Here is a 13,418-nt window from a genome sequence, read left to right as displayed (position 1 = left end):
ACTCGTCACCGGGATTTGCAAGATCCTCCCGCAATTCATGTAGTATACGGAATCGCCTCAAGTAAGGCCGACCTCTACCTAATCTCCGAGCTCGCCCAGGATATAGGTATGAAGACGGAGGGCGTACCTAGCCAGGTTAGGTAGGAGGAAGGTACCTTTTTGCACCGGAGTTCGGAGTACAAAGTACGGTGTCCTGCATGCTGCATACTGTATACCAAATAGTAGCCCATGGATTCGTTCGGACTTCACTTCCAACCCTCGGCAGCATCACTTCCACGTATGGAGTACAGAGTACGAGGCAGTGGTGAAGATCCATCAGCCCTTGCAGTAGCTGCTCTGTTGGTATTGCTGATCTGTGTAAAAAGCACGTCACTGCCGTCACTGTACAGAAAGTACTTGTCAGGCATGGAGTACGGAGAACCATGGTCTCTTAGGTTGGGTAGGATGTCTGGTGGATGGTGTTCTTGTTGTTGTTGTTGTTGTGGTTTTCTTTTTTTTTTTTTATTCCTTTGTTCAATGTGGGTGTTTGTGTGGTTTATTTTTATGCTCTCCTCTTTCCTTTCTTATTATATACCCCCCCCCCCCCCCCCCCCCCCCCCCCCCCCCCCCCCCCCCCCAATGCACTCATCTACGCATTTGGAATAAACCGTCATCAACCTAGAAGTCTGTGGAAGTGATCTTTTATTGCTTCGCCTATGAACCACAAGATCCTGGGTTTCTGCCGAATAGGTCCGGCTTACGGTTTACCTGTCAGTCCACCGTCTGGGATCCCTAGCAGATGTCTCCCTTGTCCCGCCATGTGAGTTTTGCCCTATAGCTGGCGTTTTTATGAGCACTAGTGCATGTAGCAAGCATCTGACGGGCAAAAGGGACAGTAGATGGGCCGAAGGCGATACCCGGCGATAAACAAAAGGACTGGTTTCATGGCAATGCGAAGAAATCCGATCATATTAGTACCTGCCTTGCGTGGGAGCGGAGAACAACTTCTATCGAGTGAGTGTACTATACTTCAAGAGGGAGGGGCGGGGGGCGGGAGAGATACAAGGGCCCTCTCACATTCCTACAGGATACTATTTACTAGATATCCATCTTGAACTTATTCGCGGAGAGTCGACTTGAAACTGGGCATACGAGGAGGCTTCCCCCTCCCCCCCCTCCCCCTTCGGCGATATCGTCATATTCGGACAACAGCTGAGTACAGACTCCACAATACCGTCCTGTCCTTCCTCCAGAGAATAATCGGGCGATCGCCTGCGCTGTCATCTCGTTAGGCACGTTTATTCATGCGCGGATATATATATATATATATAAACGGAGTATATATATTGCCCGGGACAGTTTCGGAAATCATTTCCGGAGGGGTCGTAGTGCAGCAAGGGCGTGTTGACTTGTCGAAAAAAGGTTACAGATTAAAAAAAAAATCATCTAAAGGGAAGCCGATGGCGACGGTTTCTTGCTGTCATGACCGAAGAGATCCGCGATTCACGGCGCAGCTCGGCGTTGAATGGGGTTTGTTCCTTACGAACGATCATTGGCTACAAGGGCCATAGTGGGTGCCAGCGAACCGACCTGCTGGGACGCTCGAGTTTCCAGACCTCCTCTCTCTCAGACCCATCATCTCAGGCAAACCGGCGGAGCCGAGTGCCCTCGCCGCAGGCTCGTTTGAGAAGTGGTTCCGCCAAGGAAGATATCGAGCAATTGGGGAGAGTTTAACGGCAGCTGCAAGCGACCGCATACATGTCATCATTCCGCATGCCGTTGAAGACCGAGTAGGAACGATACAACCCGTCGGAGCTTGAGTCAACAATAATCAAAAAAAAATAGCCAAGATGCGTGTCCTGGCCTCCCAAGGGGGGGGGTTATAAAGCAGTTCACCTCTTGAGCTTCCAAACTTTCTCCTCATCCTGCCTTCGATGAGTACAACAGTGTACAGAGAGGATAACTGACTTTGCGAATTCCAACATGCCATCCGCACCCGTCTCCTTCGAGTTGCCGCGCTGCAAGAATGGCTCCGAGTTTGCTTCCTATTCCTCGGCCATCGATGAGATTCTCTCCTGCAACAAGACCCCGGCACCAGACACTCACGAAGGAACATTGAATTTGGATGAGATTCTACTCGAGTATGCCGACAACAGCGGCGCCGAGATGGTCTTTGATTCCCAAGAGAATCCCTCAGACAACCCTTCTTATTATGGGTAATGCCTCCCATCTCATCATCTCCTTTCCAAAACAATGCTAACATACAGTTATATCAGGGATTCGGCCGAACAATCTCTCAAGCCATCTCCCAGAGTGGCCGAGACCCTTCTCCATACTGGCTCATGGATAAAGGAGCAACATCCGACACAGGAGAGTCTGCACCGCAAGAAACAGCGCGCCTCACCCTACCGACGGCCTTCCGACGATGACCACCGCTCGTCAGATGCTCGATGCAAGAAGAAGCGCAGTCAATAACGAGTGGGGATATCACCCCCTTCTCTCTTTCGCAATGCTACGAGTCTACGATTTTACGAGTTGAAGAATCCATTAAACATTAAAAAGCGATTTTTGTCCTATAGAGCTTGATGATCTCCTTCTTTTGTTTTTTTTCCAATTGATCAAAATCCTCTCTTTCTACTCTTCCCACTCATTACAGTTTCATCTGATGCTCTTCCTGCCCTACCTATACATATTTTCATTCTTCTTCCAAATGCCAAAGTTTCAAAGAATTAGTTGACCATATCCAGATCTTGAGATGGGTTCGGCGACATTGCCACGATGGCCAGCAAGAGGCAAACTCCATCGGCCGAAACCGCCTATATCCGAGTATTATTGAAGTTAAGCCATGATCCCGTACACAAGAGCGCAAGCAGGTAGCTTAAACGAAGAAAAAAGGTAAAAGGGAGCCGACGTGTCCAGAGCGCAACACCGAACTCGACCGAAAAAGGAGGAGTTCGGCTCGATGCACTATAATTGGCCACGGCGCATCCGACTCTGTTCAGCAAGCTGCATGTGCATGTGCAAGTGCAACTGCCGCGATCCTTTACGGGGTAGACTACTCGGATAGGTTAGTAAAACGGAGTGGATCTTCTATTTTCTTTGTATGCAATGTAGTGTATGTAGTAGTTATCCATCTATGGAGCATGCTGGGGCTGGCTGAGATTTTCCTACGGTAGTATAGAATGGGTCTTTCGGAGCCGAGATTGCGCTAGTACAGAGAAGGTAACACCCCCCTGCTCCGAGCCTCCAACGGAGGACTATTAGTTAGTACCCTTACTACATATGTACTATGCAGTATACGGAGTAGTAGGAACTTCGACTGCCGGTCTCAAGAACAAGGTAGACTGACAGTCCGCCATTATTGGTTGTAAATAGTACCTATGTACGGAGTACTACATACTAAATAGTACCTATGTACGGAGTACTACATACTAAATAGTTGCCAAGTACTTGCTTACTTGCCTACTAGGTAAGTACGACTTGGTCGCTAGCTTAGTATAGGCGGTCTATTGATTAACAGCAATTGACTGTCATAGACGTTCATACAATGAATACTACGAATGACCTGAAGATTTGGATAGGAAGCAATCTATATATTATATATTATAGAATATAACTAATCTGGTGTCCCATTTCATGATATTATTCGATTAGGAATCCTTGTAGGGACTTTGGGATGATTCCAAGTAATTATTCTGTTGATCCTCCCAATACAAGAATACAACTACGATAATTTGACCTGTTTTTTATTCTTTCTTATTGTCTCATAAGATCAAAGATAATCACATCCAATTTTTAAACCAAATCGGATCAAATAGCCCCAGGACAAGCCCGCATGTATTATCGAATACAATCAAGAATCAACCAGCTCCGCGCTGAAAGGCATCCAAAATAAAACAAAACAAAAGACACCAATTGCCAACATAATTCAATCATTTAGGTCTGTGACTTCAAGCTCGCTTCCGCAGCACCCGGCGGCCCGTCGCAGGCGCTTCTACTGCAGCAGGCGCTGTCGCTTTCCGGACTGTCGTAGCAATAGCGGTCGTGCGCTTGACGGCCATGGACGCCGTTTGGCCGCGAGCGGTGGTCGTTGGTTTTTTGGCAGCGGTCGCAGCGGCACCCTTCCGTGTAGTACCAGTGCCGGTACGGGTAGTCTTGGCGACGGTGGTGCCGGAGGAGGCTGTTGACGAGACGGTTCCCGTACTGGTTTTGCGTTCACGCTGCCGGGTGGCAGGGCGAGAGATCGGGGAGGGGACCGCCCTCGAAGCAGTCGCGGAGCGAGCAGTCGTCTTCTTGGCCTGCGACGCCGGCCGCATGGGGTCTTTGGAACCAACTGGCGCGGCTCCTCTTGCGGTACGAGCCCCCGTCGTTGCCTTGAGAGGACTGGAGGGTTTTAATGGTGACATTGGACGCGATGCAAATAGCGGGTTCTGCGTTTTATCGGGCGAGGCACGGAACGGTGACTGAGGGTAGGTCCGCGAATTCAACGACTTGGGCGACAGGATTCTGTAATCTGCCCCTCGCACTTCTTGGGAAACGACACGGGAAGCGCCTCCATTGGCGCGTCTCTTGGGATTCTTCAGCACATCAACCGGCTCCCCGGCGGCGGGAGCGTTTTCTTTATCCGAGTAGTTCTCTTGGCTGTAGACGGTTAGCCAGGACCCTCTTCCAAGAGCAGAGTAAAGTGAATAGTAAGGAACAATACACACCTATGCTTCTTGACTCTGCGGACATGGGCGCTCGTCGGCGCGCCGTGCATGTCGACAGACATGGCCGTCACGTTCCGAATAGCCGCCTTTCCAGTCTGCCCAATCTTCCTCGGCGAGCGCAGCGCGGCGGTTTGTTTCTCAAGCAGCTCGCCCATCGTGGCCTTTCGAAGAGCCACCGGGATCCGGTTCACGCGTCGTTCGATCCGGGCTCGAAGGTCGTGGGCCTGCAGGGCATATTGTGCGCGCAATTTTCGTGCTCGCTCCGTGACTGTACAGCAATAGTAAGCCTCTGTACTGAAGAACCTTATTCATGTCCATTTCACGTACTTTCCAGCTGCAGGTTGTCGATCAAGGCCTGCTTCTGGTTCCTCGTCAGACGGAGCCTTTTGGCCGGAGGGCTGCCAGTGGGGGTTTTGGCGTCGTCAGACGCGTCGTAGACCTGGTCGGGGGTCTTTCGTTTGACGGCAGACATTGTCGCAGCTATCGGGTATTCTCTATAAATTTATATTTTCGACTCAACAGAGGGGAAACAAGAGCTGGTGGGGTTGTGTTGTGTTTGGTGGTTACGGTCAAGGGAGAAGGCGTGTTTGGCAGTAAACAAGGCCCAAGGCGTAGGCGGCGAGTGACGGCAGCTCCAGCGGAACTTCGTCCACAGCCGACGTGAGCTCCTGCCAGGCACTAACGATCATCCACGTCACTTTCGATACACCACTACCAGAATACTGATCCTAATTTCTTCATCTTCCTTTTCCTTTCACTTTGCTTGAGCTTGGATAAATCCTAGTCGACCGACAACACCGCCACAATGACGCTCGAAGCGACGATGATTATGTCAGTGAACTGGTGCTTTATCTCAGACCCATAGCTAACGACTCTACAGTGTCGATAACAGCGAAAGCAGTCGGAATGGAGATTACACGTGAGTGCTCTATGTTCTTTTAGGGCGTGGTTTTTGTTTGCATGGCTGTATTGATTCCGTCGTGACAGATCGACACGATGGCAGGCGCAGGTCGACGCCGTGAGCGTCATCCACAGCGCCAAGATGCGCGCAAACCCTCAATCTGCGGTCGGTCTGATGAGCATGGGAGGTAAAGGGCCGGAGGTGCTGTCGACGTTCACAACGGATTTTGGCGGTATCCTTGCTGGTCTGCACCGGACCAAGATTCACGGCACCACGCATCTAAGCTCGAGCATACAAGTTGCGGGGGTATGGAAGCCTTTCCATGATCTCTTGAATAACCCATGACTTTCATACGAAAAAACAAGCTGAAGATACTAACGTCTACAGCTTGCACTGAAGCATCGGTCGGAAAAGTCCCAGCGACAACGGATTATCGTGTTCTCCTGCTCCCCCATCGCCGACGATGAAAAATCCCTGGTGAAGCTGGCCAAGAAGATGAAGAAGATGAATGTTTCGATCGACGTGATTGCTTTTGGGGACCTGGAATCCGACCAGACGAAGAAGCTCGAGGCCTTTGTCGAGAATGTCAAGGGTGGTGACGGCTCCCACCTGGCGATCATCCCACCGGGCCCCAACCTGCTCAGCGAGGAACTGCAGGTCACACCGATCCTGGGTGCCGAGGGTGCCGAGGGCGCCCCGGGCGCAGGACCGGAGGGCGGTGACTCGGGGGCGTTTGGTTTCGAGGATGCAGCCGAGAACGACCCGGAGCTGGCGTTCGCCCTGCGGTTATCTCTGGAGGAGGAGAAGAATCGGCAGGAGAAGGAGAAGCGCGAACGGGAGGAACAAGAACACAAGGCCGCACTCGCCAACATCCCCGAGGAGGGCGAGTCCAGCGGGAAGGACAAGAAAGACGACGAGATGGATACCGCATAGTTTAGATGACAATTGATCCTTTGCATACCCGGTAAACCTACTTGAGAAAGAAAGAAGAAGAAAAAAAAAACCCCCTATGTGTGTATCTATGCTATGTACAAAAAAGTAGGTAGTTACCCGTCAACTGTTAAAAAGAAGAAGAGGATCAAGTCATGCCCTGCCCCGCAACCAGGTCGCCAGATGCCTATCAAACGCCTCACATCTAACCGGCATTTCCAGCTGATAGAAAGGATTCTTCATCACGTAGTCAGCGTACAGCTCGTAGATTTTCATCACCACGCCGTCGATGTTGACCATGCCCGGATCCGTGAAGAGCAGGAACTTGGTTCCCGTCAGGGTCTGGAAACATGTGAGGCGGAATTTATCTGTTTCGAGCACCTCCAGCCCCGTCGTGGGGATCCCGGGGTTGGGTAATGTGAATGCCGGGCCGGAGGTTGGCGTCTGGGTGCGTGTCTGTGTCTGTGACTGTGACTGTGTGGATGATGGGAGTGGTGTTGGTGTACTGGAGGAGGAGGAGCCAGTCGTTATTGAAGGGGGGAGGGCGGGGAGTTTCGGTGTGATGGAGCGGGTGATGGCGTGGACGCTGAACGTAATGTTAGCTTTATATTTATTGTATCAGGGATAATTCCCTTCTATCCGTATATAGTATATATATATATATATATATATATATATACGATAATCATTGTGTTTACCCGTGAAATGTCCCTGCGAGAACCAGGTAGTCGTTCGTGGATAGCTTGCGCAGCCCAGACTGGAACTCGCGCTGGTAGACCAGCCCGCCGGCCTTGTTGATGATGATGAGGGAGTAGACGGCCCTAAGGTAGTTCTCTTGTCAGCTTTCTTCCTCAAGCGCTTGAAAGGGGTGGGTTGTTCCTCTTGATGGATGGTACGCACATGGCTGTCTTATTAGGACAGGGCCCGGATTCAGGACAGAAATTGTTTTATCGTGAATTCATCACTTGAAAGCTGAAGGGTAGATCTCAATATTGAGATTAAGATCTGAGTTTCACGGTGAAAGCATTGGCATTTATTCTCCTTTATTAGAGGTTGTTCGTGTCCTGCCGCCTTCAGGGTCCATCTATAACCGCACGTGCCAAGACGGCGGGTAGTTTCTGCCTGAATATTGAGGCGTCAATATTGTTTGTAGTAGGTCATATATTAGAGGTTTTATCTAGATTGCTGAAACATTTCAATGTCTTGAGACCTTTATTATAAGCAAAATACTTTTAATAGTACTGCCGTCGGTCATCGATCGCCATAAGCCTCTCTCAGGAATGCTATATTCTCTGTACTCAGTGTAGAGTCATGAATGATTATAGACCGACTGTTTCATCGAGAGATTAGAGCAACCCGACGGGCTCAAAAGTCATTTCTATCCAAGCGGTTAATTTATTATTGATTTCCCCCTTCTCGCCTCCCATATCTCCTGCAGTTGAGAGCGGAAATATAGTCGACTTTGTGAGGCAAGCGGATCGCAACAAAGACAGAAGAACATCAGCCTCCAGCCAATCGAGGAGATTGCCAATGCGTCATTAGAGCTGGTCTGGCAGCGATGCTGCTGGATTAAAGTCACTACTAGTTTGCCTGCCGCACAACTGGGTAACACTGTAGTGGACTCTTCCAATCCTGATCGAATCGTGTTTATGTCAGAGGTTGGTGAGATTCTGACAGAGGGACCGATTGTCAGCGAAGGTCACCTAGCAGTCATACTTGATTGCCAAACATAACTTCAGTGGTAGCTAGTATTGATATAACAACAGGACTTTTCTCCATAGGGTCAAGCATCTGATTTTCGTATCTAGAGGTGACGCATCACCTTGATGACCTGGAAAAGCTCATCAATCAGCGGATTGGAAACCAAGCGACATCGTCATACTGACAAAGCAGTCACCAAGTGGCTGTCGAACAAAAATTTCTGGACAAATCACTAAAACTGGTTTGCGAAGTTTGTCGATGATGACCTCGAGTTCTGGAGCGACTCCGCCGCGGATAACATCGCAGACGCCACTAGCAGTCGGATAACGCTTTCTGCCCATCCTACGTTCCTAATAATCAGGACGACACTGTGTCTGTGGAGCTCATCATAGCTGCTGTTTTACACTGCTTTGCGCTGGTATTTTGTGAACGTGGCGAAGCATCCCATACTGGTCTGTTGACAATTACTTCGTGGTCTGGACTGCCAGGACTGAAAATTCATTCTCTGAGATGAAGACACATCTGAACCTCTAAATACACTCTTTATGGGCTGTTCCTCAAACTAGAACTCAATAGTCTATAAGTTGAAATTCTAATCTCTTCCTTTTCTTCAGATCAGGAGCCTCTCCTGGATAGTTCTTCAACCAATTATTCCTATTTGTTTCCTATATACATCCTTCTCCTCCCCTCAGATAACCTGCTGTTAATCCATCATGTTCCCTGCAACATATATAGCCGCCTCAAGCCGATTCTCCAATTACTTATTCACTCCCCCCTTCATCATTGTGTCCAAGTATCTTTCTCGTGCGACGGTTGGATGGTGCCTATATACATTGCCTATCAACACAGTCAGCAAATAGATACTGATAGTGAATCATAAGAACGAAGCAGAGCCTACCTTTCAAAAAAGACCAGATAGCTGATCTAATGCCAGACGGTTTAAGGGGCGACGGCACGGCGTAGGCGGTTGTATACTTGGAGTATGCAGGGAGAACTTCCTGGGAATTGTTTGAGGGATGGAGTTCAGCTTGCTCCCAGTAAGAAGGCGGCTTTGAAGACATTGTAGAGATTTCGATTTATTTGATTGACTTGGTTCTTATTGAGATTCAGGATGACAGCGAGTCACTGTTACCTACTAAGGTAGGTACCTAGTATAATAGTTACTGCTTCCAATCTGACCAATCAAGACGGTTCGCTTAATTTATGGCTGTATCGGGTTAGATCTGCGCCTTTTTCTCCGGAGTACTAGCCTAACCAGTATTGGAATAGTACAGCGTTGTCCAGTGAATATAGCAGAGATGCCTTGACGCTGAATAGGATAGGAAGTGTGAAGTCATGATATGCTATAAAGGCTTTTCAATACCTAAAAACCCATCTTTTGTCGAGGGCCTAGATCCGAACACTATGTTGTCAGGGTCCGAGATTTCTCGTAAACAAGCTGTATATTGGCCTGATTTCACACAGCCTAATACCTGCTGTCATCCATCATAGGCCAGCTCCTTCAATAGAAGGCATTGGAGTGGGAGATTCCAAAGCTTTACCTATGATATAAAGACCATACACGATATTACTAGACTAAGAATGATAAAAATGATCCTTCAAGATTCAATTATATGAGCATAAGATACCAGACTACATCCTACCCAGGTATGCCACATCGACGACAGTGCTAATCTCGACAATGGTCTATCAATCAGCATTCATGAGCATTCATCAGCATTCCACTCAAAGCAAGTAAACAAGTAGAACAATAAAGGAAGCTCTTACCGGCCCACCAGGTCTCGAAGACCGTCCAGTACTATGAGACACACTCTCATATTTGACCGTTCCGTCGCCTCCTGCCTTGACATGGGCGACATAATCCGGCGCACCGGGGTGGTCCGTATTATCCGCGACGACGATGGTACCCCTACGAAACAGATGGAGGGATTCACACAGTTTCAGGTCGGGAAGGTAATATTCCTCCCAGTGATCGATGAAGGCCATATCGACAGCCCCCTGGGTGATTTTGCCTTGTTCGTAGAGTGTTTTGACGGACTCCGCGGCCGGCCCCTCCACGACGTGCACCGTGTCTTGTAAACCGGCTAGCTTGATGAAATCACGCGTGATGCGTGCATGCTCCGGGTCCAACTCGAAGGTATACACATTACATTCTGGTAGAGTGGAGGGATCTTGCAAGTCCTGCAGGATAGCCCCCCACGCCAACGCCGAGTGGCCGACATAAGTGCCAAACTCGAGGACGGTTTTTGGTTTGGGATCCATCTGCTGCATTGCTGTCTGGACGATCTTCAGCTTCGACGAGCGGAAGATCATCATCCCGCCGATTTGGGTGGCGAAGGCTTCCATCGCGTTCATCAGCGCCCAGGGCTTGTTCGCAAACGTCTCGGCGGGCTGCGAGAAGATGTGCTCGTGTAGAGCGATTGCTTTGGTGGTTCGCTGATAAATTAGAATGAATAGATGAGTAGATGAATAGATGAACGGAAGCTTCACTTACTGAAGACATTCTGGTAATGATGTACTAAAATAATCAAGTAAAGGCGATGAGTAGGATGAGGGTGAATAAAGAGAGCAGAGCAAGTGGGGTTTATATGTTGAACGTAACTGTCGACTTCCTAGCAGCCGAAGGACTTGCCAATACAACCGGTCTGAACTCGTTCCCTGCGAGAAGTGCAGGGTACGACTTACAGGTACCTACGGAGTACCGGTCCCTGCGGGGTTGTTATCCCCGAGTCTGTACTACATATTAGTCTCGGCTTCTACAGTGAACAGCGAAAGTTGGTGATAAGAGTGATATTATTTTGAACATATATATATACATATATTTATATAAATAAATATATCAATAATAATGTACACTCTCTATTGAATACCTAATACCTAGGTAGATATAAATGTCCCTCTTCTCATCTGATAAGATTGTTTTATCTCCGAGGTACCTAGACTAGACCACTATTGGGTCTTCTGTCCGAGTATCGCCGGAAGTTAATTGTCTCCGACTACTCCTTACTTGCTTACATTAATGTTAGTTATGTATTGGTTTAATACTAGTAACTGGTAGAACTGAAAAAAAAATATTCATTAATCTATTAACATTAGAAAGCAGCAATATATCTAGTATAAGTTAGATGGGTATAGTATTCATGTCAGCCCCTCTCCTTCTCAATCAACGAAGTCAGCCGCCACTCTCTGCCCGGCTGGACAACCTGGATGACGCCCGTATCGACCCCCCAGTCCCTGAGGAATTCGTCCTCCATCTCCACCTTTTCCCGATCATAGTCGCCCCTTTCATAGTGTTTACCGACATGCTCCATCCGCTTGTCCCAGCTCATCGGGCCTTCAAACTCCTCTCCGCAGAACCCGCACCGACTGCGTGTCGGCGGCTGCCGTCGCTCGCGCCAGCACCGGTGATGCACGACGTCGAGACCCTGGTCGAATGTTTTCTGTTCTTCTTGGCTGGGGGAAGCACGGTCCGCGCGACCCGCCCAGGGGGAATGCATGCGGCGCTGGTGTTGCGTGAATAGGTCTTTGCGGTTGAAGTCATTGTATCGAAGCGCTGGTTTTTTTTCGGAAATGGAAGACGACGACGAGGAGGAGGAGGAGGAGGACGTGGACCGGGTGTGTACCGGGGACTTTTTCTTTTTATTGTTCTTCTTTGCTTGCTGCAGCTGCTCATCAATGTTGCATCCTTCAACATCGCAGCGGTAGAAGCCGAGCTGAAGGTGTTTGGTTGCGATGTGGCGCTTCCATTCATTCTTGAAGGGAAACACCTTGTCACAGCCGTAGTGGGCAAAACTGCAGACAAAGATTCGTGGAGCCTTCGATTTGGAGGAGGGAGAGGACAAGGGCGAGAAGGACGACGACGAGGAAGGAGAGGAGTTGGGTGTTATCGCCACTGCCTTCGTTTTAATGGCTGGTTGGGCAGCGACGGTGATGCTGCTGTTGTAGATACGGCGACGAGGGCGTTTTCCCACGCGGTGCTGCTGCTGCTGTTGCTGCTGCTTAGGACGGCTCTTTGTCGGCTGGCTGCGATGAGAGGAGGGAGGCGAGGCAGGGACCTTCTTCTTGACTGGCGATACTGGCGAGCGAAATTGACAGCCATGATCGGTCAGGTTCTTGGACATGGGAGGGGTCTCGCGCCCGTCCGTTTGGGAAGTGACCTGCACGCCAGTGCTATACTGCTCGACAGGCTGGGAGGTATTCGCGGCGAAGACCGCGACAGTCGAAGCCAAGCTGCCGCCATCGTGATGCTGATTCTTTTCCGGCCCCATGGTCGGATCTGGCAACATCTGGGTCAGCGATGGAGCCACGCCAGAGTACCCGTGCCCGCCCAGGTGCATGCCAGACACCACCTGGCCGTGAAAGCCTGCAGGGTCGACCGGATCGGCAGCGTATTCATGGTATAATGGCGAGCCTGCACCGTACGGAACCACCCCCTGGGGGCGAGGACTCCGCGGAGCCTCACTGCTACCGGGGGAGGACCCGTCAGCGCTGCAAGGTCGGTGCGAGAAAGACACCGGCGGATGGGAAGAAGGGAGCGGATAGACGCCGATCTCATCCCTTGCAATTCGAAAGCCACCATGGTATGTCCCAACTGGGTCGTCCTTCCACCGTTGAAGCCCGTCCTCTCTGCCGTGGTACTCCAGGCTAGAGAACTGGGGCGAAATCCGCTGGGAGTACCAGGGCTGGGAGACATGAAGCTCCCCGGCAGACGCCAGGATATCCGGATACTGTCCAGTGTTGTCCAATCCTAAGGAGTGGGGATGCATTTCACCATGGTTTTCGTAATTATATCTTGGTTGGCTACCCCAGGCAGGCGTAAGAGAAGCGTCCGAGAAAGCCAGCAGCACAGAATCCATGCCGTCGTGTTGGTGTTAAGTCGTGGAAACAAAAAGAAAAGAGAGAGAAGAATTTATATGCTAAGCTTGAGAGAGAGGAGAAAACACTTGAATGATCTGGTTATTAACGAAGGGTAATTGTATGTCGAGATGAGAAGTCTGTCTTCCATCCGCAGGAGTCGGAGTCAGGGTCAGCGCCAGAGAGCCTCCAATATATATACTTGCCAAAGCTGAGGACTGGGGCCACCCACGCCTATTCGCAGTCAATCCGATTGCATCTCCTTGGCTGGAGCACCCTTGTTGGCCCCAGCACAGCCAGACAAGCCAGATAAGGGAGGGGAGGGCGTGGTCATTGCATGGCTC

At 49.9% G+C, this 13,418-nt stretch overlaps 5 protein-coding genes across 5 annotated transcripts; 1 reads left to right on the top strand and 4 right to left on the bottom strand.

Annotated features, from left to right (window-relative positions):
• Positions 1–3,717: 3,717 nt before the first annotated feature.
• On the bottom strand, positions 3,718–5,244 carry ASPZODRAFT_159782 (hypothetical protein). The gene is made up of 3 exons (XM_022726428.1): positions 5,016–5,244; positions 4,689–4,956; positions 3,718–4,620 (listed from the first exon to the last, which is right to left on the bottom strand). Exons 1-3 carry the CDS (start codon positions 5,158–5,160, stop codon positions 3,930–3,932), a joined length of 1,104 nt encoding a protein of 367 aa, XP_022580749.1. The 5' UTR covers positions 5,161–5,244; the 3' UTR covers positions 3,718–3,929.
• A 65-nt stretch (positions 5,245–5,309) lies between these two features.
• Positions 5,310–6,668, top strand: ASPZODRAFT_2078428 (hypothetical protein). The gene is made up of 5 exons (XM_022727671.1): positions 5,310–5,519; positions 5,569–5,607; positions 5,676–5,895; positions 5,977–6,418; positions 6,478–6,668. Exons 1-5 carry the CDS (start codon positions 5,494–5,496, stop codon positions 6,525–6,527), a joined length of 777 nt encoding a protein of 258 aa, XP_022580748.1. The 5' UTR covers positions 5,310–5,493; the 3' UTR covers positions 6,528–6,668.
• ASPZODRAFT_2078295 (hypothetical protein) lies at positions 6,606–7,574 on the bottom strand. The gene is made up of 3 exons (XM_022727670.1): positions 7,420–7,574; positions 7,218–7,340; positions 6,606–7,105 (listed from the first exon to the last, which is right to left on the bottom strand). Coding segments are annotated over exons 1-3 (558 nt in total). The 5' UTR covers positions 7,422–7,574; the 3' UTR covers positions 6,606–6,672.
• A 2,257-nt stretch (positions 7,575–9,831) lies between these two features.
• Positions 9,832–10,881, bottom strand: ASPZODRAFT_97944 (hypothetical protein). Its single transcript, XM_022730565.1, has 2 exons — positions 10,715–10,881; positions 9,832–10,656 (listed from the first exon to the last, which is right to left on the bottom strand). The coding sequence occupies exons 1-2, from the start codon at positions 10,721–10,723 to the stop codon at positions 9,946–9,948; spliced, it is 720 nt and encodes a 239-aa protein (XP_022580746.1). The 5' UTR covers positions 10,724–10,881; the 3' UTR covers positions 9,832–9,945.
• Positions 10,882–11,320: 439 nt separating this feature from the next.
• ASPZODRAFT_133250 (hypothetical protein) lies at positions 11,321–12,830 on the bottom strand. Its single transcript, XM_022723232.1, has one exon. It carries the CDS (start codon positions 12,555–12,557, stop codon positions 11,364–11,366), a length of 1,194 nt encoding a protein of 397 aa, XP_022580745.1. The 5' UTR covers positions 12,558–12,830; the 3' UTR covers positions 11,321–11,363.
• Positions 12,831–13,418: the final 588 nt, after the last annotated feature.

The sequence above is a fragment of the Penicilliopsis zonata genome (assembly GCF_001890105.1).
Source record: "Penicilliopsis zonata CBS 506.65 unplaced genomic scaffold ASPZOscaffold_8, whole genome shotgun sequence".
Lineage (NCBI taxonomy): Eukaryota > Fungi > Ascomycota > Eurotiomycetes > Eurotiales > Aspergillaceae > Penicilliopsis > Penicilliopsis zonata.
This window is presented reverse-complemented; position numbering and strand designations above follow the sequence as displayed.

Coding starts and splice junctions, on each gene's coding strand:
- ASPZODRAFT_133250 (XM_022723232.1), bottom strand. CDS start 12,557: ATGCACCTGGGCGGGCACGGGTACTCTGGCGTGGCTCCATCGCTGACC.
- ASPZODRAFT_2078295 (XM_022727670.1), bottom strand. Junction 7,106..7,217: donor CTCGCAGGGACATTTCACGG/GTAAACACAATG, acceptor CATTACGTTCAG/CGTCCACGCCATCACCCGCT.
- ASPZODRAFT_159782 (XM_022726428.1), bottom strand. CDS start 5,160: ATGTCTGCCGTCAAACGAAAGACCCCCGACCAGGTCTACGACGCGTCT. Junction 4,957..5,015: donor CGACAACCTGCAGCTGGAAA/GTACGTGAAATG, acceptor ATTGCTGTACAG/TCACGGAGCGAGCACGAAAA. Junction 4,621..4,688: donor CGCAGAGTCAAGAAGCATAG/GTGTGTATTGTT, acceptor AACCGTCTACAG/CCAAGAGAACTACTCGGATA.
- ASPZODRAFT_2078428 (XM_022727671.1), top strand. CDS start 5,494: ATGACGCTCGAAGCGACGATGATTAT. Junction 5,608..5,675: donor AGTCGGAATGGAGATTACAC/GTGAGTGCTCTA, acceptor CCGTCGTGACAG/ATCGACACGATGGCAGGCGC. Junction 5,896..5,976: donor CGAGCATACAAGTTGCGGGG/GTATGGAAGCCT, acceptor TAACGTCTACAG/CTTGCACTGAAGCATCGGTC.